A 22,500-nucleotide genomic window follows, 5' to 3' on the forward strand; every position below is an offset into this window, starting at 1 on the left:
CTACCTCATGTAATTATTTCTTATGGTGTTTGTTATTCCAGCACAGCACTTTGTAGCTCTAGCGACATTCAGATATGGACATTTGACACTGTCATAAAGCAATAAAAAACTGTGAAGTAACAAAAATTATTTCACAGTTGTTGTTGTTGTTGTTGTTTGTTTTTTTTTTTTCTGATTTTTGGAAAAGAATATGGAAACTTTTGATCAGTTGATATTCTGTGACTTAAGAAGAATAAACACTTAAACTTGTGTACGCTTGCCTCAAGTTGCTTTAAATCACCTGATTTTTTGGGCATTATTTTTTTTAGTCATCTTAAGTCACCCTAAGTCGCTTTACCACTTACTAGTCCCCCCGTGTGTGCCGACCTTAAGGAGAAAGATGACGAGGAATTTTTTGTACTTGTGAGTGCTTTGCGTAGAGCAAATGCGTTCCCATACGCTCTTCCTCTTGATGTTGACTTAATTGAAGAAAAGGTTCGTTTTTTGTACAAATCAATTAATGCTAGCCCCATTTTGTTTTACCAGACAAGGGTACTTTCTTGAAAATAGCACAAACTGACAGCTCTTTTTGCTCTAGCACCGGTAAAGAAACAGAACAGAGGTCAGCATACCCGCATCTACGGTAGAAACTCCATTCAATTTTCAATTTTCAAGCCGCCGGCAGGCGACCGGCGGTCCGCGTATCACTGATTTCTGCCAAAAGAGTCATTCCGTTCATCTTGCTTTGGGAGTAGAATGAACGGAATCGATCCAAAGGAACACGAATACCGTCTATTCCTTGTGCTCAATTCCTATTTCGGAACGCTCCCTCAGTGTTTTTGATATTAAATAAATGTGATAAATTCCTAGACATCGATGGCCTTGTCCATGATCGATTCCAGTACTCTTTGTTGAAATTCGGAAGTGGTAAGTTTAAATTCTTAACCTGTGTCAGATGCACGAAATAATTCAGTGCTTTTTACAAAAGCTACACTTACTTCGATACAACTGAAGCCGGTCTTGGCTTTTTCCCCACAGACAGACAATTCAGGAGGAACACATTTTCTCGCATTTGCATATTTTGCCATAAGCATTACGGAAATCCGGCATTTTGACAGTGTAAATCACAAAGTTCATAACGGAGTTAGACAAAGCTAGAGTACGAAGCCACATATGAACAGGCCCGTTTATTTTAAAGAGTGGCTTGCCCGGAGCAAACAAAGCAGTCATCAAGGGCACCCAGCACACCGTGAATACACCAGTGACCATGGCTAACGTGCGAGCAACTCGCACTTCTTTCCACCAATTTTTATCTCGCGATCGTGGCTGAACTCTGATTTTTCTTGTTTCCGCTTTTACGTAAAACAAAAATGCAACGATCATTAGGTAAGAGAAAATAATTATACCATAACCCAAGGCAAACGACCAGAATGCCACCATGGCTGAAGGAAACGACGGTGGAAGTGCGATGCGTAGTATAGGAGATAAAAGAGGGATTGTCCATGACACGAAGAGCATCGCGATGGTACGCATTCCACAATTGTTCATTAAAGTTCTGTGGCGTAAAGAGAAGCACACAGCGATGAAACGGTCAACGCTGACGGCCGCCAGGTGCAAAACCGACACAAAGCATGAAATACTGGCTGAAATACTGAAGGCGATCTCCAGATGACGCGATGCACAGTCTTGAAGGAACGTTCTGCTCCCCAAGTTTACCAAAAGGAGTGGCTCGCACGTAGTTGTAACAATTAAATCTGCAATTGCTAAGCTGAAAAGTAGGTAGTTAGAGCTTCGACGCAGACGGTGATCTGCAAGAACAGCCACGCAAACCATCAAGTTGCCTATTGTACCAAGAACACAGATTAAACCATTGACTGCAATCAGTGCAATACCTTGAGGCAATGAGAGAGAGCAGTTATCTTTAAATAACAGATTTGTTGTGTTTTCTAACGAATGATTCATGGTTTAATGGGTAGTTTTGTTTCAGTTCGTTTTTTTGCAGTCAGTGGTACCGGGTCACTAAACCGAAACGAAGATAGCTCAGTATAGTAGAAACGGTGATCGGTGTTCAAGCCTCGGCAAACGGATATTTAATTGCATTTTCGTTTTAAGAAGTTTTTAAGAAGGAATATTGGGTTTGTATCACCTTTACGTTTTTGCGCGTACATAACCTTTGTCAGACCGGCTTCAAACACATGACAACGCCATAAACAGGAAACACTTAAAATTTAAATTGACAACAAAGTCAATGCCTTCAGCCTAAAAATAAACAGCTTGTTGACTAAGCAAAAACGTTCAGACCTTACTTTGTGACGATTTTTTGGGGAGTCCTACCTCAAAGCAGGTTTTTAAAAATAGATGACAAATGGATGGTGCATTTGGGAGGAAGAAGAGTGGCGTATCGTATATCGCATTAATCTGAGGTGCAAATATCGCCGGCCAAGTATCCCTGGCCGGTCAAGCGATTTTTTCCAGTTCTCCGGGTCAGTGTTTAATATGACGTACAAATGAAAACAAATTTGTGATACGGTACTACCATGTCATCATGAAAATAATTTACTATTCTTGGCTACTTAGATATAGCATCCTTTGTTTGATACGCCCGTTAACATGACGCGATCACGATATCACAACACGTGAATCAGTTGACACAAGTTTAATATTTTAGAAAGTACGTCTGATTGAAGCGTTGCATAAGTATTTCTGTTTCTTTCTATTTCCCTTTTCCCCTCTCCCCAAACACCAACCTACGGTATGATAGTGCAGGTTGTGAAATTCTGGTGGAGTAGAATACTAAGTAAAAGCCAGCAATAGGATTACCCTATCATGAAAATATACTTTACTACTCTTGGCTACTTGGGTAGTATTTTACGTTTGATAAGACGGTAAACCTCACAAAATTAGGATATCAAAACACTTCAATTAGTTGAAGCAGTGCATAAAAAGACTATTTTTATTACTTTCCTCGTTGCATAAATATTCTTATTTCAGTTTGTTTGTTCTGTACCCCGGCTCCAAGACACACGAACCTACGTATACGCTGATTTAAGAAGACTTGATTTCTACAGTGTCCTCAATAAGTTCCGCAGCCCTAAATACAGTTGACACGTAATTAAAGTTTATCATCATCGTTATTAATCATTATTATTACATGCATTTCATCGCGGCTAGTGTTTCCGGCCGATATGACGCGCGGTCGCTATCGCTCGGTCAACGTGGCAAGGCCCCAGTTAACGTTTGAGATTCTCACCCTCAGTTATTAAATTTGTTATTATTACTATTGTCATTACATGTATTAATACTTCTGTTACCATGTGACACTGCGAAAATGACAAATGCCCTGTCCTATCCGGCAACGCAGCGAATGATAAGGGGTTGCAGTAGAATACGTAGACCAGGGGTACGGAATACGTACGAGGGAATATTTCACGAGAAATTTATCTTATTTGCGTAAAGCGAGCCTTTACGCTCGCCTAAACATCTTGTCTATCGCCTCAGTGCGAGAAGGCTATTATACGCCTTGCTTTAGATAATGTTGTTATAGGGGTGTTTTAACTAAGTTCTCGGAAAAATGAACTGAAAGAAATTTAGAAAGTAGTGTTACCTATAAAAAAGAGCATTGTCCTTCTTATTAATTTTAATTTATTAGAACGAATATTAGCACTAACAACCAATACGAGCAACAACTTATCCGGCAACTAATTACGTATCCTAATATAAATACGAACTTTTGCTAAAGCCCAAAGCGACACTTGGCGCGAAACTAAAATGTGTTGATGAAGGTGAATACAAACAATAGGGATAGTTTCAAAATGAGTGTGATGCAGGTGAACACAACCCACATATGACGTCGAGGCAAATTTCCCTTTCGTTGCCATTTCTCGGAACGGTCGTTGCCATTTGAAACGGTCGATGCCATTTATAACGGTCGACTACACACTTCACTTCAAAGAAAATTAAAAGATTGAAACAAACTAATAAAAAATATTAACAAAAATTAAGACAAAAAAGGAAAAAATAATATCATTTATAAAAGAAAAACTGGAGGAAAAAAAGAGTCCGAAAATTTCAAGACGGAACTCGGGTTTTTAGCCCTCACCCTAAAACCCTATCTCATATGACCAGCGAGACACAACTCCCAGTAAACGCAACCTTTTGAGTTCTTAGACCTAATAAGTGTAATTCAGAGGTAAAAATGGCATCGATCGTTTCAAATGGCAACGACCGTTCTGAGAAATGGCAACGACCGTTTAAGAAAGGGAAATAAGCGACGTCGAGTCTAGGAATCGAATTACCCGGGCCACACTGCTGGCAGGCGACGCTAGATCACTAAAGACTGCAAACTCTCACCGCGAAATTGTTTGATGGTAGTAAAATTACGAAATCCTTGATTTTAAGTCCCGAATTTAGATGTTAGGAATATTCAAAACTTCCCATTATTAACGACAATCTTCCTGTCAAATTCATGATCAGAAGCTGTGATTGGCATTCGTCTCTACACTCTCCCTTTTATCTTCATCTTTGCCGCTTTGCCACTCGGATTTGTAGTTGGGTTGTCTTGCATGTAAACCATTCAATAGTTATTTATAAGAGGCTAGAAATCTTTATATAGCTTCTGATTAAAAGGCAATGACTTCTGACCCTTCATCAATTGACTACGATTATACTTGGTGACTTGCCATGGCCCGCAGAGAATATGTCCCAAAATTTGGGAGAAACGAACACTCAGTGAAAAAAAAAAAAAACAAACATGCAAAAAAACTCAAGCTTCATAAACGTTGTCAAAGTTATTTGTTTCCAGTTGATATATATACAGTCTATTATACGGGGGCGAGAAGACATGAATTTTATCATGTTTGAGTGGCAAGAAGACAAAATTCATATATTCTAGCTAACGGTGGTGTAACTTTCTCTTTTATTATATGGACAATACATATAGATGGTGGAGATTGAAAAGTAGGCTTTAAAATAAAAACTGGGTACTAATTAAAACAAACAAAAGGCGGGAATCATGACGTCGTTGCTCAATATGACCAAAGTGTTACATTATGAAAAATACGCCACTCGGTTCCTTTGCTATTCCCTTCCGAGCAATATTCGCGCGGAATAGACCATATTCGTATTCCCAGTATTGAACTGGAACTAGCTTGCAATGGAGGCTAATGTGGGGGAATATATTAAAAAGTATTTGCATTTGAAAATTAAAAGATTTCCCCGCATTAGCCTCCATTGAAAGCTAGTTCCAGTCCAATACTGAGAATACGAATATGGTCTATTGGCTCCCGAAAATGTTGTAATCTTTGCACGAATAAATGGCTTAAAAAAATCTTTTTGTGCGTTATTGTCTCACAGTTTTAGTATATACTAAAAAAAAAACTTTTCACCTCAGTGTCGGTGGCCACCACTAGCCACCTCCGCTATAGTGAATAGTTGCTAATTATACACCTCGTTCCTTTACTTCAAGGCCATCATGCCACCATTAATAACCGATTGTGGACTTGATAAATTAGGGTTGAATTCGATTGTTCACGCCAGTTTTTCTTTGGTCTATCTTACAGCGTTGATCTTTTGTTGTTGACGGTGCAATTATACGATTTTTTCCCCCCGGCAGCTTCGCTCTTCAGTCGCTGATTCTCTATGTTGAACTGACGGAATCATCCGAGGAACATCGTACTCGCCACTAGTCCTCCCAAAGCCAGAATGTATAGTAAGCGAGCAGCTTAACCGACAAACGGTGGCTCGTAATCCTTTAAAGTTTTTAGCAATCCTAATTGTGTGCGATTTCGTCCCTGATACCGAAGGAGCCACATTGGACAAGACGCCGTTTGCTTGGCTCAAAGCACCGCTTACGTTTGACAAACAATTAGAAGAACTATTGATCACATGGCAGTGGGAGTCAAAATCCTTCGAAATCCTTCCTTTCAAAATAGTTGAAAACCTTGGCGGGTTTTGACTATTTTTGTTTATAGCATCTCTATGCTTGTGCCCCACAAAATTGCACGCATCCCCTGTATATTCACGAATCACGTGTCGCCCTCTTGGGTCCACTCCATGAACTAATGTTAGAAGCTGAGGATTGTCTTCTTTTGATTCTCTCGGAGGCCACATTACACGCAAAACCAGAAGCGAGGACACTGATGCGAAATACAGGTCGTGAATATATTTATTTTCTTACGACAAACCGACTGCTTTACGGTATGACTTGAGATTCGGAACCCACCGTTAACAGCTGCACACGATCCCGTTGACTTCTCGATCAATAGGAGAATGTTTCCTAAGGTTGATGGTTTTTATTCACACACAACGTACTCTCCGGTGTTTTTTCTTAATCTCTTCACTTGAAGTAAAACTCTCGGCTGTCTAATTTAAAAGCAACGCGCACTTTGAGCTGGGCCAGCTATGTTCAATCTCTTTTTTTTTTTAAGTCGAGACAAAATTCCTCACATGAATGCTGCGGTAACTAATTCAAGGAGCAACATGGCAAAATGACAACTCCAATAAAACTGAGATAATTACTTAGAAAGGAATGTCAAACTTAAAAGTTTGTTTAACGCAAGTATCTGGGTAATCGGCTTTAATGGCGAATACCTTTTGCGTCGAGTTACACTCATTCGGGAAAGGAAGCCAAAACAATCAACATTTGTTAAACAAAAGAAGAAAAAACGTGAATGAGACAAAGCTATCGTAAGTGAAAAAAGGATACCAGTGATTGTAAAGGCTCAGTGGTGATTTCACTTGAGTGACTATTGTCCAGTTTCCGATATCTAAGTGTTGTTGGGCCGTCTAGACCGTTCGGTCTACAAACGAACTCTTTTAACTTCGTGACTAAAGAACTAATTGTTTCTTACTCAGTAGAGCCTACAACTGTGAGGTGCAACTTCAGTAGAATGTGGCGTCGAAGCCTTTGTTTATCAGTTTTGTTGATATAGGGTTTACTTTTTCAAGGGCGTAAAGTGAAAACAATTGCATGACTCACGGGCATTATGAGAGCTCAACGAGCGATTAGAAAGCACGAGCCATTAATATCATGACAATGACATACAACGTGGTTCTTAGAGTGTGTGGTGAGAAGTTTCGGTTTCCGTGTTAATTTGGAATGTTTCATCTGTGCCGATTAAATAGGCAGCTTGTTTTTCAAAGTTTACTTTAGTTTTTCGTGGGAATAAAATGGCTAACAAAGACTGTTATGAGAGTTAAAAGTAAAGAAAGACGATTTAGGAAAACAATGGGCCAACGGCATAAATAATTTAGTAGTGACGTAAATTATAACTTTGTGACGCATGTTTCAAAACATGAAGATGAAGGTATGCCATTAGAGACCCTGAGATAGATGGGGGCGGCCGCGAAAACGTCATTGAATATTGATAGTTTGTTTCTTGAAGTGTTTCGTGATTATTCCAGTTTGTTCAACTTCCACAAACTATCCAAACTATCCAGGAACTGAATAGGGAGGAACAGTGTTAAAACTAAAAAAGAAAATCAAAGTTTTGCTCTTGTGGCGCTAGCGTCTTCCTTAGAACTTGAGATTTGGTCATTTCACGTTGCAGATTGGCAGAGAATAGGAACGAAATGTACAAATTTTAAAGCGCGCGTGCAGAGCTATTGTTTTTCTCATTAATTAATGTCTATTGTTTGGTGGCGTTCTCGCTGAGGTTGCCGTGCCGTCTCTTAAGGTCTGTAATTATTATGCAAGCGGCGATCATTTTTGTCAAAGATTGGTGGCGACAGATGCATAAACACAAGCGAGACACGCAAATTATCAGCTCATGGCTGATTAGTGATTTTTTTAAGTTGTAACAAATGGTATGCAATGCATGATGCTACATTGAGTTCAATTTGTGCGCGTTGTTTGTACGTGTGCCTGCGTAGCAAGTGAAGACCAGGCACGACTTGTCGAAATAGTTGTATCCATACGGTCGACGAGTTAATTAATTAATTGGATCGGCCTTCATTTAGGCTCGCCATAATCTAGATTATGAATAATCTTTGGAATATTTTTAATATGAGTGATAACACGAGATATATATAGTCATCTTGATGAAATAAATCTTATGCATTTGAAGTGAGGTTTAGGCAAAAGTGATGAAGCGATCATCGCAACTACGTTCGAGGAAATAGGACATCGGAGTGTTGGCTTCTCTTATCTCTAATCACTCCGGCACCTATGATAATAGTCCTAAAAAACGAAAAAAAAAAAAAATCTTCTCTCCCGGCCAGTTAAATTTTATGTCCGACAAAATATTTTGAATTAAAAAATTATCGCCGTTAAATTCGTCCTGTGCAGAATATAAAGAATTATCAAATTTTCTACCTCGTATATTGCGTTACCAACTTGCTGATTGGTTCTCTCAATCTCGGTTATCAGCTCTTATACCGTATGGCCTAATGTGGAAAATGCATGCGTCAAGTGTTGCCAAGCGGAAAACTGATTGGCTTTAATTTCCAAGTGTCCAAGCGTTTACAGTGTAAGAAAAAATTAATAAAACAGTTATTCCATTCGCGCTTTTTAGATATTAAACTGGTTATAGCCAACCTCGTTGGTTATTTACATCTCATATCCAACGCGCACTCATGGAATAATTGTTAATTATTCTGATTGTAACATGGCCAAACAACACTCTCCTCGAAATTATCATATTATACTCGACCTAAGTATTTCAGTAAGAAATCATTCCCTTTGTAGCTTGTAACGCGTATATAATCGACCATTTAACTCCTGAACTGTCCTGACTGTGATCCAGAAGCCTTCGCAACCTCTAAAAACTTAATCTTGTACCAATGCAATTGCCCTGCGGCTTGCGCTCAATTACTCGAAATCGCTATGAAGTTAAAGTGTTGTTCTGAGGCTCCTATAAGCCAACTCGTTCAGTTCATGGAGTGAAATTCCGCTACAACGAACCTCGCCTGGCCTTGTACTGCATTTGCAACTTGTACGCGGGACCGACGACCTAGATCGAAATTTTAGCACTAAAATCAATGTTTAGTATGGTTGTTGGTTTTACGTTTTAGAGCAAATGTTATAATGCAGATCATAACAATTTTACTTAACAAACTGCGCAGAAAACAGAGTACACAAGCTGCACTTTGCTGAAATTGAGGACTGCTGGTCAACAGTTGTTTAAATTTTCATTTTATGACGTTGCTTCCGTTTCCTTCCACGCAAATTTGTGTGCCCACGGTGTTCAGGACAAAATGCCACTCAACACGACCACTCACTCATCTATACTTTCATTTGCAAAAAGGTTTTCATAAGGAAACCCTTATTTACATGTCGGGGAAGTTTTAAAGCTATGCCACATACAATGTACAGGGTTGCTAAACCTCTTTCTTTTGGGGAGCAGGAATTGCGTAGTGGAGAGCACTTACGTCCCACCAATGTGACCCAGGCTCGGTTCCCAGATCCGGTGTTATATGTGGGTTGAGCTTGTTGGTTCTCTTCTCTGCTCCGAGAGGTTTTTCTCCGGGTACTCCGGTTTTCTCCTTTTGTGATCAAAAACCAATATGATTTGATATGTATTAATTTCATTTGATTTCATTTGTGCACGACCCCACAAGCTCTTCAGCATTTAACGTAAAGATTCAGCCAGTAGCGATGCATTGCGCAAAGGATGGTCACAGCTGACAAACCACAATTCTTGTTCACCACGGCGCTAGTTTAATCAACGCGCGTAAGTGGTCACCTTCACCACATCAGAGAAAAGTTGCTGATGATTTACGAAACAAAATCACATCGAAAAAAATGTGAATAATAAGGAATCGATACAGATACAAGACACAATTGGACGAAAGACTTGGTTAATAAGTACAATATGAAAGGGATCAAGACGTTGCCGACTGACGTCGGTTCAATAGTGACTATTACCAAAAGGAACAATGGATTCCTTCCGTCTACGGGACAAATTTCATAGAAAACAATGGATGAAGATGAGAATCCAATTGACGCAGATGGGCGGATTAACAAATTACTTAAAACGCTGAGTAATTATAACATAATGACTTCACTTGAGGCGACCGCATATGTCAGTTTGTTCTCATTTTCTCCCTCGTCTCCTAGAGTATCTATATTCAGTCCGCAATAGTCGCGTTTTATAATGTTATCAATATTATCCTTTTTTGACTGATTTCGGTAAAAGTCGTTTGTTGATCAACTAGGAGAATGTTACCCCAAATGGAGGAGAGTATGCGACAGCGGTAAGACAAATGCTTTGTGATTTTTGCAATTCTGTTAATTAATCCTGACAGCAGACGCTATTAAACTTGAAGGCCCATACGGATATTGTATTCAAGACCATCTTAACAGTCAACTCTTTTCGCTAATTAAAGCTATTTTAACGATCTCTTTACCTCTCCAAAATAATATTAATTTTTAATGGTAAGTTTAAAAGACAAAGAAAAAACACGATCTGCAACCTTCTTTTGACAATAAATCTGTTGTTCGTAGGTCACAATGTTCTAAAATTTGCACATGCTTTTTTTTTTACAAAGACCTTTCTTCTTGATCTGTATTCAGACATTTTCTGAATACATAATGAAGAGGTTCTTTTGTTTCATTTTTCGGTCGAATAAACATCTTTTGCCTAATCAATCAGGCAAATATTTCTTACACCGCTTCAAAATTCGTTTGCGGATGACGTTAACAACTTAAGCACGAGCAAATTTGATCTCTGGAAATTATTTTAATTTCAGAAGTCTTGTGCCTCATTATGTAATGTACTCTGGTGTATTATCGTGATTAGAAGGCTTTTGTTTCTTTTAAGGTTGAATGCACCATTGCAGTTAACGGTACGTGCAGTCATTAAAATCACTGCCTGAAGCCTGAGCATGTTGACAGCGACTAAGGCACGTACATTATGGTGCAAGGATTCCTAAATGGATCTAGCAAACTCCCGGACTATGCCACAGATGTCTCTTCCTTGGATACGCGTTCGGTCGCTGCCATTGCGCTTCAAGCGGCGAGTATGGTCGCAATAATAATCATCGCTCTCGGGGGCAATACGTTGATTCTGCTTGCAATTTACATCGACAAGACTCTGCAAACAATCACCAATGTTTTCATTGTCAACCTTGCTTGTGCCGATTTACTTTTGACGATGATCGGAATGCCTTTCACCCTGGTCTCCTCCATAACGTATCGCTGGATATTTAGTGACACCTGGTGCAAGGTTAACGGCATGGCGAATTCTTTGTTTTGCGTCGCTTCTATACTCACTTTGGCCGCGGTCTCCATCGATCGCTATCTTGCAATTCTCTACCCATTCAAGTATGCAACGTGGATGACTAACAAAGTTGCGGCTGGTATGATCGCTTACATCTGGTGCCATGCTCTTCTTATAGCTTGCCTGCCTTTAACCAGTTGGTCTAGGTATACTTTTATTAGTTCAGAATCTATTTGTACAGTTCAATGGGACTACAGTATTGCATACACCTTATTTCTCTTCTCCGTCTGCTTTTTCCTGCCTCTTGGCGCTATGGTATTTACTTATTTAAGAATTTTTCACACAGCTAAGAAACAATCTAGGAAAGTTGTTCCTGTTACTGGAACGATCGAAGGAAAAGACGAACCGAGTTTTAGTGGTATTAACTTTAACTATGATAGTCAAGCCAATTTAACGGGAACAGCGTTTCCCTTAGCTCTACCTACTGATAAACTCAAAACCAACAGTGCAGCTTCTGTTAGTAGTGACATTTACGACGATGAACGCGTGTTAAATAGCAAGATAACGTCTCCCACCGCCCATTTGTATGAGCGACAGGAAATTGCTGGGAAACAAGCGGAAAATTTATATAGAGGTTTCTGTGCCGAACCTTCAACTGACTCTGGCTATGAAGGGCCAATCACCCGTGAATCAACTTTTTCAAGAATTCATGAACAATCGGCGAGCGACAAGAGACTAATTTCAAGTGCTAATAGCTGCAGCGGAGACACGTTGAGAGCTTTGAACAGAAGTTGTAGAAGCCTCCAGGATTCCGCAGTAATTGCGTATTCTCTCAGCGAGTTAGCGAACACGAAATACTATGAAGATACGCAAAATGATTCAACATCACCTATGACGAATGCGATCAAAGACAGCTGGAAGAATGGGGAGGTAAATATATCACCTCCTTTGCAAAATTCAGGAAGAAAAAAGGAAACTGATAAGACCCTAACAGAAGTTGAAGTTGATGAACCACCTGCAGCAGAAAAAACTTTAAATAATAATTTTGCAGCAAAGGAATATATATTGCAACAAAGTGATGTCAAGTATACTGGAGAAGAACCAGTAGCTAATCGCTGTTTTAAAGCGGAGAGCAAAGACAGATTTAACCAATCAAATAATCTATCAGCTTCAAGTAGCAGTATTGAAACTAAATATGGTGAAAAAGGACTTTTGAACATTTCAATGGATGTTCCAGAACGTTCGTCAACTCCGTCCTTCGCGCACACAAATAATGGAGAACAATCAAACAATTTTGAATCTCAAAGAGAAAAAGCAATGACTCCCACCCGTACACGAAAAAAACGGTTCTCAACAGCCTCAATCGTAAAGTTTTCTAAGCCCAATTCGTTCAGAGCATTCAGTAAATCTTCCTTGGCAATACTGAAACTTCGAAAAAGGAAGGATGTCCAAGCGCGTGTAACCATGCGCCGGGAAACTAAAGCCGCGAAGACGTTGTTAATCGTCGTAGGTACGTTTGTGTTATGCTGGACGCCACATTTTGTAGGGATATTTTGTCTACTAAGTGAACAGTGCTCTTGGCCCGATGCATTTTTTGCTATCACCACTTGGCTGGCAATGTTAAATTCTGCCTGCAACCCTGTCATTTATGGAGTCATGAGTCGGCAGTTTAGAAAGAGATTCAAGCAGATTTTACAATGCAAAAAGAGTTTCTTCTGATCGTCCAAAAGTATTGTGCCCAACCATGCGATACGCGTGAAAGCACAAGCAACTTGCGAGCATTCTTGTTAATTCAATGTCTTTTGTCCTAAGAAAAGGTGCTAATGAACAAAACACTTTCAGTTTGCATACGTTTATGCTTATGCTCATGCTTAACGTACGCATGCACAAATGGAAGGAGTGTTAAGCAACTGCAACCGTACGGTAATCCTTAATGTTTACGTAACGTCGCAGCGGTTATGTTAGTGGTAGTCTTCCTGGCCGAGAAAAAAGAACACAGCCATTTTGACATCTCAAACTAATCGTCTCTTGAAGTGAAACCAATTTCTTTTGTCGTACTTTTAAACAGGTGGCCTATAATTTACGTGAATAAAAACCAGAAAAATCAATCGTCTTGCACGTGCGGTATCAACACGTGCGACTTTGTCGTTCACTTAAGGGTTGTAACGACAATGCGAGCGAAGTTATTCTTCTTCTAGTATTTTATATACTAAAACAGTGGATAGCGTTGAAGGCGCGCTCTGATTGCCTACTCAAATGCCGAATATTTTTTGCTATTCATCTGCGAGCAACTCGCGTGGGGTAAATGAGTAAATCCATACTATCTCACTGTTTTAGTACATACTAAAACAGCTATTTTCGTGGATGGAAGTGGCGCAATGAATAATGCATAACGGTTTAAAAAAAAATGAATAAGGAGTATTTAGCTTTGAACATTCGGAATAAAGAATTGTACAGTTTCCGTTAAAGAACAACGAATATGGAAAAATGAACATCGGACATAATTCAATAATGAATAATGAATAACTCGGAAAATCAGAGAAGTATTAATGAATAACAGAGATCCAATTATTCTCCTTCCACGCCCGAATCTAAATATATTTGTTGATAGCTAGCGGTTGATATTGACCTCGCCGCTTCGCGGCTCGGTCGCTGTAAATAGGGAATTTAAGCTCGCGACGTTTTTGAGCCGCAGACAGTAACCAGAAATGAACATTTCGCACGCCAGGACAGTAGCGTCTCCCAGATTTTTACACTAATCATCTCTAATGGAGGAAAGATACTTAGCAACATAAAGATGGTAGTGACAAGACAAGTTAAATCATTTCCGGTTACCGTCTGCGGCCCAAAAACGTCGCGTGCTTAAACTCTCTAATATCCACTGGTAAACACCTGTACCATCGGTGAATAGTTGTGTAATTATATATTTGACGCCGTTCCTCATCGATCAGTAGAGAGCTTTAGCAACGACGACGGGAACGGCATCGAGAACGTCATGTAAAAACATAAATTCAAGTTATTGCGACCACTTCGCGACTATTCCTAGCTTTTTAATATGACAAAGGTGTGGCGGTCCTTCAGGAATGAAACCGTTACGAGCGGCGCTAAATTTAGGGGAGAAAAATGAAAATTTATCGCCAAGTGCTGACGTTCTCCGTAACACCGCAAACTTGGTTATTTCACGTTGTTGCTTTGCTGACGACGGCAAAGAAATTGACAAAAATGAAAAACGCACGTGCAGGGCGCGCAAAGCTATTGTTTTTGCCCACTGAATATGCAAATTTGTAACGTTCTCGTTGCCGTCGCCGTTGTCGTTGCTAAAGCTCCCTAGTAATGTACATTTGCCAACGCTATACAACGTAACGTGGATGAGAAGAAATAATCTCGCCGTTATATTAGGATAATGCACTCATTCATAACTTGATACCTGATCGTTGGCCACTCCGTTCTAGATGCTGAACTTACACATTTGCTTCGTAGAATGAGACCAGGTTTAATTTTCGGTAGAGAAATAACCACGAGAGAAAGAAGCACAACTTACAAAACTGAGCAGTAACGAGTTCTTTACTAGTACCTACTGTAAGAACACAATTTAAAGACACTAACTAACGACAAGTTAATGAGTATTAGCATCCTTCTCTTGCTTGTTTTTGAGACGAAGGGGTAAACGTGCTAAACAAAGACATTTCTATGATGTGAAGATTTTGGTCAATCGTCGTTATGAAAATTACTCAAGCAGTTTTCGATACTGCTTAAATCATACCTGAGTTGATTAAAAAAAATAAAAAATAAAGCTCGCAGCTAAAATGTCATCTTTTATATATTAAGTTTCTTCGCTGTTATCTTTGTTGCAATCCAAAAAAACGGAACTAAGCCAGAACGACAATTTCAAAAGCCTAGATTAAACTGCATGAACTGTTCAAAGAGCACGTGCAATTTATGATTTATCCCCAACGTTACTAAACTGACTTGAATACTATGAACTTGAAGCTCAAGCGGCCTCGTCCAGTAATTTGTGAGTGATTAGATTGCTTCGTAAAGAAGTCTATTTGCCAGAACGAGTTTCACTCGAGTGTAGTAAAACCAAAGCCAAAGTAACTACTTCGGCCAATCAAAAAGGACGGAGACAATCCAGTAAACCAATCAAAACTCGAAGTAATTACTCGTAGCCGACACAAAGCGAGGGAAAATGTGCACGAGGGAGCCACGATTGGTTTTGGTTCCAGCTCTGATTGGTTGAAAAAGTGGCGCAAGAACTTTGAACCAATCATTGAGCGAAGTAATGCAAAACCAAAGAAATTCGCTTATTACTTTCAGTTGCGTTCAATCTTGTAAGATAAGTTTTGGAATATGCCGTGTCTCCAGTTTAGGAAGGTTTGCCAGAGTATATTTAACAACTACTGTCATCCGTCTAAAGAGATACAGATATAGATATAGATTGATATAGATTTGAAGAAGCGCTCCTTTGTTCGGGGCTGCAATTTATCCACTGATTTCTCGGTAGTTTTAGAAAGCTCCTCGCCTTTTCAAGGTACATTTTAAAAAAGATGTTTGAATTATATTTAGCTTATTTGATTTGAATTGTACAGTATAGTTATGTGTCATAAATAAACTCAAATAATCATCTGGAAATTTTATGGGAGGCGCGGTGGCCCCATGGTTAGTGTTCTCGGCTCCGGAGCGAATGATCCGGGTTCGGATCCTGGCCGGGAACTTTGTGTTGTGTTCATGGGCAAGACACTTTACTCCCACGGTGCCTCTCTCCACCCAGGTGTATAAATGGGTACCGGCGAAATGCTGGGGGGTAACCCTGCGATGGACTGGCATCCCATCCAGGGGGAAGTAGAAATACTCCTAGTCACTTCATGGTAACCGGGATAAGCTCCGGCCTGATGGGCCACGTGGCTCGTATGCAGACTTTACCTTACACGACAGAGCAATGACGTACAAGCATGTTCACAAGTGGGAGTGGAGATAAGAGAAAATGATACGCGGTTGAGCCTGGTCCTCATTAGCGACGCAAGCATGAACGCAAGCTATGTACGCAGACGTTTCATTTTTCCCAACGCAATCTCATTCCCAGAGCCCCCGTTACCCTTGTCCAGCGGAACGAGCGCGGGAGGCGCTGGAATAATCCAACACCGGAACCAGAAAACTGTGGTTACGGTTGAATAAATGCGCGTGCGTGAGGGGAGTCTGTTAGAAATCAACAAGAGCAATGGAGTATAAACACATCTCCTAATACACTCGAAACGTTTAAACTGCGGAGAATCAAAAATAACGAAAAAAGTTTTTTTTCAATCAAAACAGATTTCAGTATCTGGTGTCACACAAATGACAATCGCTGTATTTTCAAAAACAAACACATTACGGGACTGCTAAGTTGTAAAACTATTTATTTCTAGGTCATTGTCAATCTCGTAAAGATAAAAAATTGAAGAAATCGCGATTTTTGAGTTTATATTAATTTAGAATTTGAAAAAGGTAGGAAATGAAACCGTTTTACAACAGCCAATCAAATATGGCCTATTTTGGATTCGACAAGAGTCTCTCTTTTTCCGACCGCTGGTCAAGGAAACGATGCTCTGGGAAAGAGATTGGTCCCAACGATGGTGCCAATAATCAAGACTCTACTGAGTTTGCGTATGTTAGTAGACAACCTCGTTCCCATGGCATAGGAACGAGGTAGTTAAGAGGAAATCAGTCTTAAACTTTGGAAAATGATATTTTAAGTCAAAAGTTCATCTGAAGGGAGACAAAGAGTGATAAATGTAAATATGAAGATTCGGAAGGCAAACGGCAGTCAGGGCAATATTCCAACCCTGTATGATCTGCAGGCAAACCAAGCAACCTAAGATATCTGTCCTCCTTCCGAATTACAAAAAAAACTAACAAGGAAAACGAAACAGAAGTAAAAACGTTTAAGGAATAAAACTACGCACCGAATTAAAAAAATATATATACAGTCATGAGAACACGTACGTGAGCCCAACAAATTGACCCGCTCTCAACTGAGTGGCTTCCGTAGCTCAGTTGGCAGAGAGTCGGTAGAGTATTGCACCAGCATCGCAAAGATAATGGATCGAATCTCGTTGAAGCCCCCTGAATTTTTCAGGTCTCTTTAAAAGACAGTTGATTGAGTGGTCCAGTTAACAGCGAGGATCACTTCTCCCTCCAGTATTAGTTATCTTCTTGAATCAATCCCAGTCTTTTGATGGAAATAAGAGATGGGAGGACTTGTAAACGAGCTCAAAATGAATCAAAAGAAAGCAATGAAATCTGGAAATCCTGTTTTGATATTACCGGGCTTTTTGCAAGGAAAGCGGGTAGCCGGGATCATCGCAAACGAAAGGTTTTCCAGGGACGGCGGAGCGTATTTTGTATTGTGGGGTGGGGGGCTAACAAGCAAGCGGAGGAGACGCTAACCTGTAGGGGTTCTGAGAAAATTATCCGCTAGAAAGTTTTGAAATCTTGAAGCTCGCATATGCTACTTCCAGTATTCTCGTCGAGATATCAAAAAAAAAAAACGTGGATCAAACGTAAATGAACAAATGCTTTACTTCTTACGTTTATTTTTTGCTTGAAATTGGGGAATGGGAGGGGAGGGGGGGGGGGGGCATCTCTGTTTTCGCGTACAAAAACAATGGCCTAATATCGCCGAATGTGGTACATTTATTTTCCTTCCTAATTGTACCTACAAAGTTCCGACCATGTGTTTGTACGTAACAGCATAAGCGACCAATAAGAAATCTTTTAAAAACAATAGGTACGCAATGCGTACATGTGTCTACTGCTAAAGCTTTTTCTAGTGCAGGAAATTCAAGTGCAGGAAATTTACCAAATATGAATTGGATGACTCTTGATGGCTGGTATCATTCTGTGTTGAGGTGTGTAACAAGATACAAAGCAGTAACACTATTGCAGAGCAAATGTATTTATTGAATAGCTTAAAAAAATAATTTAACTTGTGAAACAATAAATAGCCTGTTGTGTTTTGGTCAAAATTCAAAAGGACGCTAAATGTCAAAGTCAAAGTACACAATTTGATCAGCTTTGACATGTTAAAACTGCTTGATGTGACACAGAGGCAATAGAAACAAATTAAACATCTCTTAAGATATTGAAAATAGTTCTGACTTGTAAGGATTTCAAAATTGTTCTTGTAGCTTTGTGGAATAATAAATTCTGGACTAAGTATTTTTATAACTTTCACCAGCCATTGGCGTTAGCGCGTTATAGTGAAAGTATGCTATCCGCACTTTCCATAGTTTCACAAGTTCAGTTATATGATTAGATTGAGGATTGTTACCTGCCGGAGTACCTGTTACCTATCCTCTGCGTGCCAGGTGGCACATAGGGCCTCTACAGAAGCTTTTCATGTCTGTCTGTCAACTGCAACGCCCCGCACCTCGTCCCACGAACCCCATCCTCCTTCTTTCATCTTCCTCTCTACGGTCCTCTGGGTCCTTCTCCACGTTGTCTTTGGTCTCCCCTTCTTTCTTATTCCCTCCGGTCTCCAAGATGGAGGATTGAATTACAGTTAAATGTTTTCAAGTTCGAGTAACTCTCCTTCTATTTAATCAATGTCAGAGTCCATTTGATATCGGTGAAATCTCTCCCACTTTCCAATGCTTCGTGCATAATATGGCTAAAAGAGAGGGGGGAGGGGGCTTAATAACTTTCTTCCTCTAACATGGGGACACTTATTGAGAGGGGAGCAGGAGGGGATGCTTAATAGAAGATTCACGGTAATTCCACACGATTTGAGAAAGCTTCAAATTCTGCACCGATAAGTTGTTTTCCTTTGCAATTGTCCGGAAGCGATTTCGTCCGGAAATCCGAACCTACAAGTAAAAATATCGCTCAGAGCCTTGATGACCTCGCAAGAGGTCGTCTCTTTCAATGAGTATCATTGATCTTAGGTAAAACATAGCACCCTCTTCTTACTGCCTTATTTACTTCTGATAAAATGCATACTCTTAGATGACCACATTGTTTCGGAATAATTACTAAATTGAAAACCCATGGACTGACTTTAGTCATTGACCAATATTGTCTTCAAGCATTCTATCAAATATTGACTGCGACAATTGCATCTTAGTTGTTGACTGATAGGTTTGACAATAGGGTCAATGACAATTTTATGCTCAAAATCAGTAACCTTTCAAATGCCTTTGAGAATATTATCATATTCCTTTAACAAGGAGGCCACAGTAGCTTATTCTTATCAGGACCCTCGTGCAGCGACGAATTGTAACCTAAAACTAGAATCTTACTAAATTGATACACTACAGTGACGAACCTCAAAAATATTCGACGCACATGCATGCTTTCTATCGGATTCGGAGTGTACATTTGACAGCTCGTTTACTGAGAAGGACGTAAAATCTTCGTATTTCGGGCATTGGTTATCGACAAACTTTTATGCGCTGTATGGCTTAGTGTTACAAATACACACACAACATTTTATATCACACAATTTTATCAGACTCTTAGAAAAAAATTGGCCTCCCACAAAGTCGTACTGATTTCACCTCCTTTGTGGAGAGGAGGTGGAGTACGACTAACGACTTCGTGGGAGGCAATAAGATAAAATGAGCTAGGAATCATTTCAATATGGGTGCTCATCGGGTACGATGGAGACCGCGGAAATGCAGCTCTGGGTGGCTCAAACTAAACGAAGCGGGATCGTCGATTGACGACGTTGTAAATGAATGAGTTGCCAGTAATTGGATCCATGTGTTGTACGTAAAGGGTTGTGGGATCGCCAAGGAGGCAAACATTGCAATTCACTGTAAGAAAATGTATGGCGGAAACTTACTTCGACGTCAAAAAAACGATTTTGGAGAGAGATGAGTTGGTAGAAATTTTATTGCGACTTGTCACGCAATCCACAATCAAGCCAATCCGCAAACTTGAGTGAGCTGTGGAAACAGGCTGATCACAACTAGAAATGGCACCTGGAAGGCAATAATCGGCAGATAAAGTCGAGATTGAACAAATATTTATGTAAATCTCATCGTTTTTATCATGAGGTTTCAATAAAAAAACAATCATTTTTCTAGGTTCCACAGGTTCCGCAGTCCCACGGCCTACAGTTCCACAGATTTATTTTCACACAACAAATCTACGCACAGAGTAAGGTACTCACGAAAGCCAGAAGTTTATTTTGAAATGATTTCGTCGTTGCTTTTGTAGCTCTCTCTGATATTAAAATTGAACGCTGGCTTTTTTTTTTTTTTTGCAAGTTCTGTTCTATGATTCGTGATAGTAACAGAATTAACCCAAACAAATAGAAGCACGACACACATCCGACTCCTGTCACCATTTGTAGCTATTTGTGTGTGCAAACAAGCAGAAAATACTAAGCCAAACCAAATATGTCTTATTCAATAATTGAGTATCGACTTTGTTTCCAACCGCTTCCAAGCAATCATTCTTATAAAGTATGAAGCCATTTGTTCACATCCAAACGGATCATGTCATGTCTTGTCATTAGTGGAATGTCAATATTGTTTCAATTTGTCATTGTCTACTGGTTATCCACTGAGGCATGCACAGTAACACGATCTGATCCCGACAACAAATATTATCAACTCAAAGGATCGTCAAGGGAAAGCATAAGTTGTGTCGATTGGCAAATTAACAAGCCGATTTATCTTAAGAGAAGGGAAAGGGAATTGGCAAACTGCCGGGTAAAATGACTATAATTTCGTGGTTCAATACTGGTTCATATCACCATAACGAGTTTCTTCAAAACGAACACTGCGTGTCAGTTTAACAAGTTTAACATGTCAAGAAACAAACTTGGCTTTGACAAATTGCGAGACGTCCATGACGAAAGGATAGAACAACGGCAATCCTCCAAAGACATTTCTATCATTCAGTTGTTTAACAGGGAATCTAAGGCCCAGAGAGAAAAACAGAGCAAGATTATTGAAATACAGAAGAGGGCAAGGCGAAAGGACGACTCGAATCGCAGATTACACGAATTGCACGAGAGAGCTACGAAAATACGAAAGAACTCTCAAACAACAACTGGACTTAATATCGTTAGATTGCCTCCCATTGAAAGCCCAGCAAGACCTACGATCGCGATACAAGGATTAAGAAAGCGAGTGCGTGTAATGAAACCTATGAAGAATGAACTCTTACTGCCAAACATCCATACATCCAAAGCGCTTCTTAACTCTCCGGCATTCTTACGGCATCGGGATCCTGAACCTTCACGAGATCCAAGGTTTCAGAGTTTAATTTCAGTTTTGTTAACGAGTGGAGGACATTTCGGGGATTTACAGCGATTTGCTCCTCCAAAAAAGGAAAGTAATAGATTGTCTCGTGTGGGACTTGGGTTTTGAAAAATTGACCTAAGGGGAGAGCAAATTTCCCCTCCCCTCCCTTTGGGTTTAACTGACTTGCTTTTGTGAAGAAGAAATTTTAATTAATGCTTATTTTTAATTTACTTTAATTTTCAATATCTTGAATATTTTAAGGGGCATTTCCATGTCATTTGCACGTTTCAACCAAAATTCATTACAATTTACCTTCAAACACCTTGTTCGTATTCAACTCGTTTCGATTCTACATCATCGGGCGTTTTTGGGATGTCACGCAACGCTCCACCTAATGGGGTGAGGTGGCTGGGGAGCGTTGCGTTATATCCTAAACGAATATTTTCCAAACTCTGTTTTTGCTTTTCGTCCTCACAAATACGGCGTTAAAAATCAAGACTTATGAAAACGGTTTCCAGAGTGTAGATTTTTGAGCCGGTCCACACGTATCTGTTGTCGATAAAATCCGTTCTCAGGTTGAATTCGTTTTTCCCTGAGTTAAAATGGTGATCTTCTTATTACCTAGGTTGAATACGCACTCAGATGAATTGAAGAAACTTTCTGGAGCCTAAGTTAAGCCTAGAGAGAGTTTGGATTAAATTTGGTTATTATACATGGATATCAATTGACTTAATTAAAAGAACTGTTTTGGGGTTGAGTATGTTTAATGGTGGAGACCCAGGACCGTAGATTGGAGAGTCCAAGTTCGTGTTCGGTAAGCGCATAGAACAGTTCTTTGTTCCCTTACTTCGAAAACATATCCGGTATCTTCAAAAACGGAGATTTTTTCTCCGTATATGAAAAATAATAATAATTTTAAACCTGTATTAATTAACCGGACCCCATATTAAAATGACGCCATCTATATGGAAGAAGATTAATATATTAATGTTCTTCCCACATTTACTGTAAAACAAAAAACAGTATTCAACGGGCACCTCTGTTGAGATTGTCCTCACATCTTTGTAGCTTCTTTGTAGACACTTAACAAACAGGAAATACTGTCTGTCTTGGCACAGCCTGATCATAGTTAG

The 22,500-nt window shown here is 39.7% G+C and overlaps 2 protein-coding genes across 2 annotated transcripts in view; one reads left to right on the forward strand and one right to left on the reverse strand.

Annotated features, from left to right (window-relative positions):
- Nucleotides 1–2,131, reverse strand: part of LOC137995024 (adenosine receptor A2b-like) — a 2,450-nt gene extending 319 nt beyond the window's left edge. Inside the window, exon 1 of the mRNA XM_068840595.1 lies at nt 1–2,131. This exon is cut by the window's left edge and continues 319 nt beyond it. Within this exon, the coding sequence (XP_068696696.1) occupies nt 1,027–1,941 (915 nt within the window). The 5' untranslated portion in view covers nt 1,942–2,131 and the 3' untranslated portion in view covers nt 1–1,026.
- Nucleotides 2,132–8,863: 6,732 nt separating this feature from the next.
- Nucleotides 8,864–13,243, forward strand: LOC137997739 (octopamine receptor 1-like). Its single transcript, XM_068843937.1, has 2 exons — nt 8,864–10,170; nt 10,737–13,243. The coding sequence occupies exon 2, from the start codon at nt 10,830–10,832 to the stop codon at nt 12,852–12,854; it is 2,025 nt and encodes a 674-aa protein (XP_068700038.1). The 5' UTR covers nt 8,864–10,170; nt 10,737–10,829; the 3' UTR covers nt 12,855–13,243.
- The last annotated feature ends 9,257 nt before the right edge of the window (nt 13,244–22,500 follow it).

This window comes from Montipora foliosa, chromosome 3 (genome assembly GCF_036669935.1).
Source record: "Montipora foliosa isolate CH-2021 chromosome 3, ASM3666993v2, whole genome shotgun sequence".
NCBI classification, from domain to species: domain Eukaryota; kingdom Metazoa; phylum Cnidaria; class Anthozoa; order Scleractinia; family Acroporidae; genus Montipora; species Montipora foliosa.

Excerpts from the sequence above, each read along its gene's own strand:
- LOC137997739 (XM_068843937.1), top strand. The coding sequence starts at position 10,830 with ATGGTGCAAGGATTCCTAAATGGATCTAGCAAACTCCCGGACTATGCC.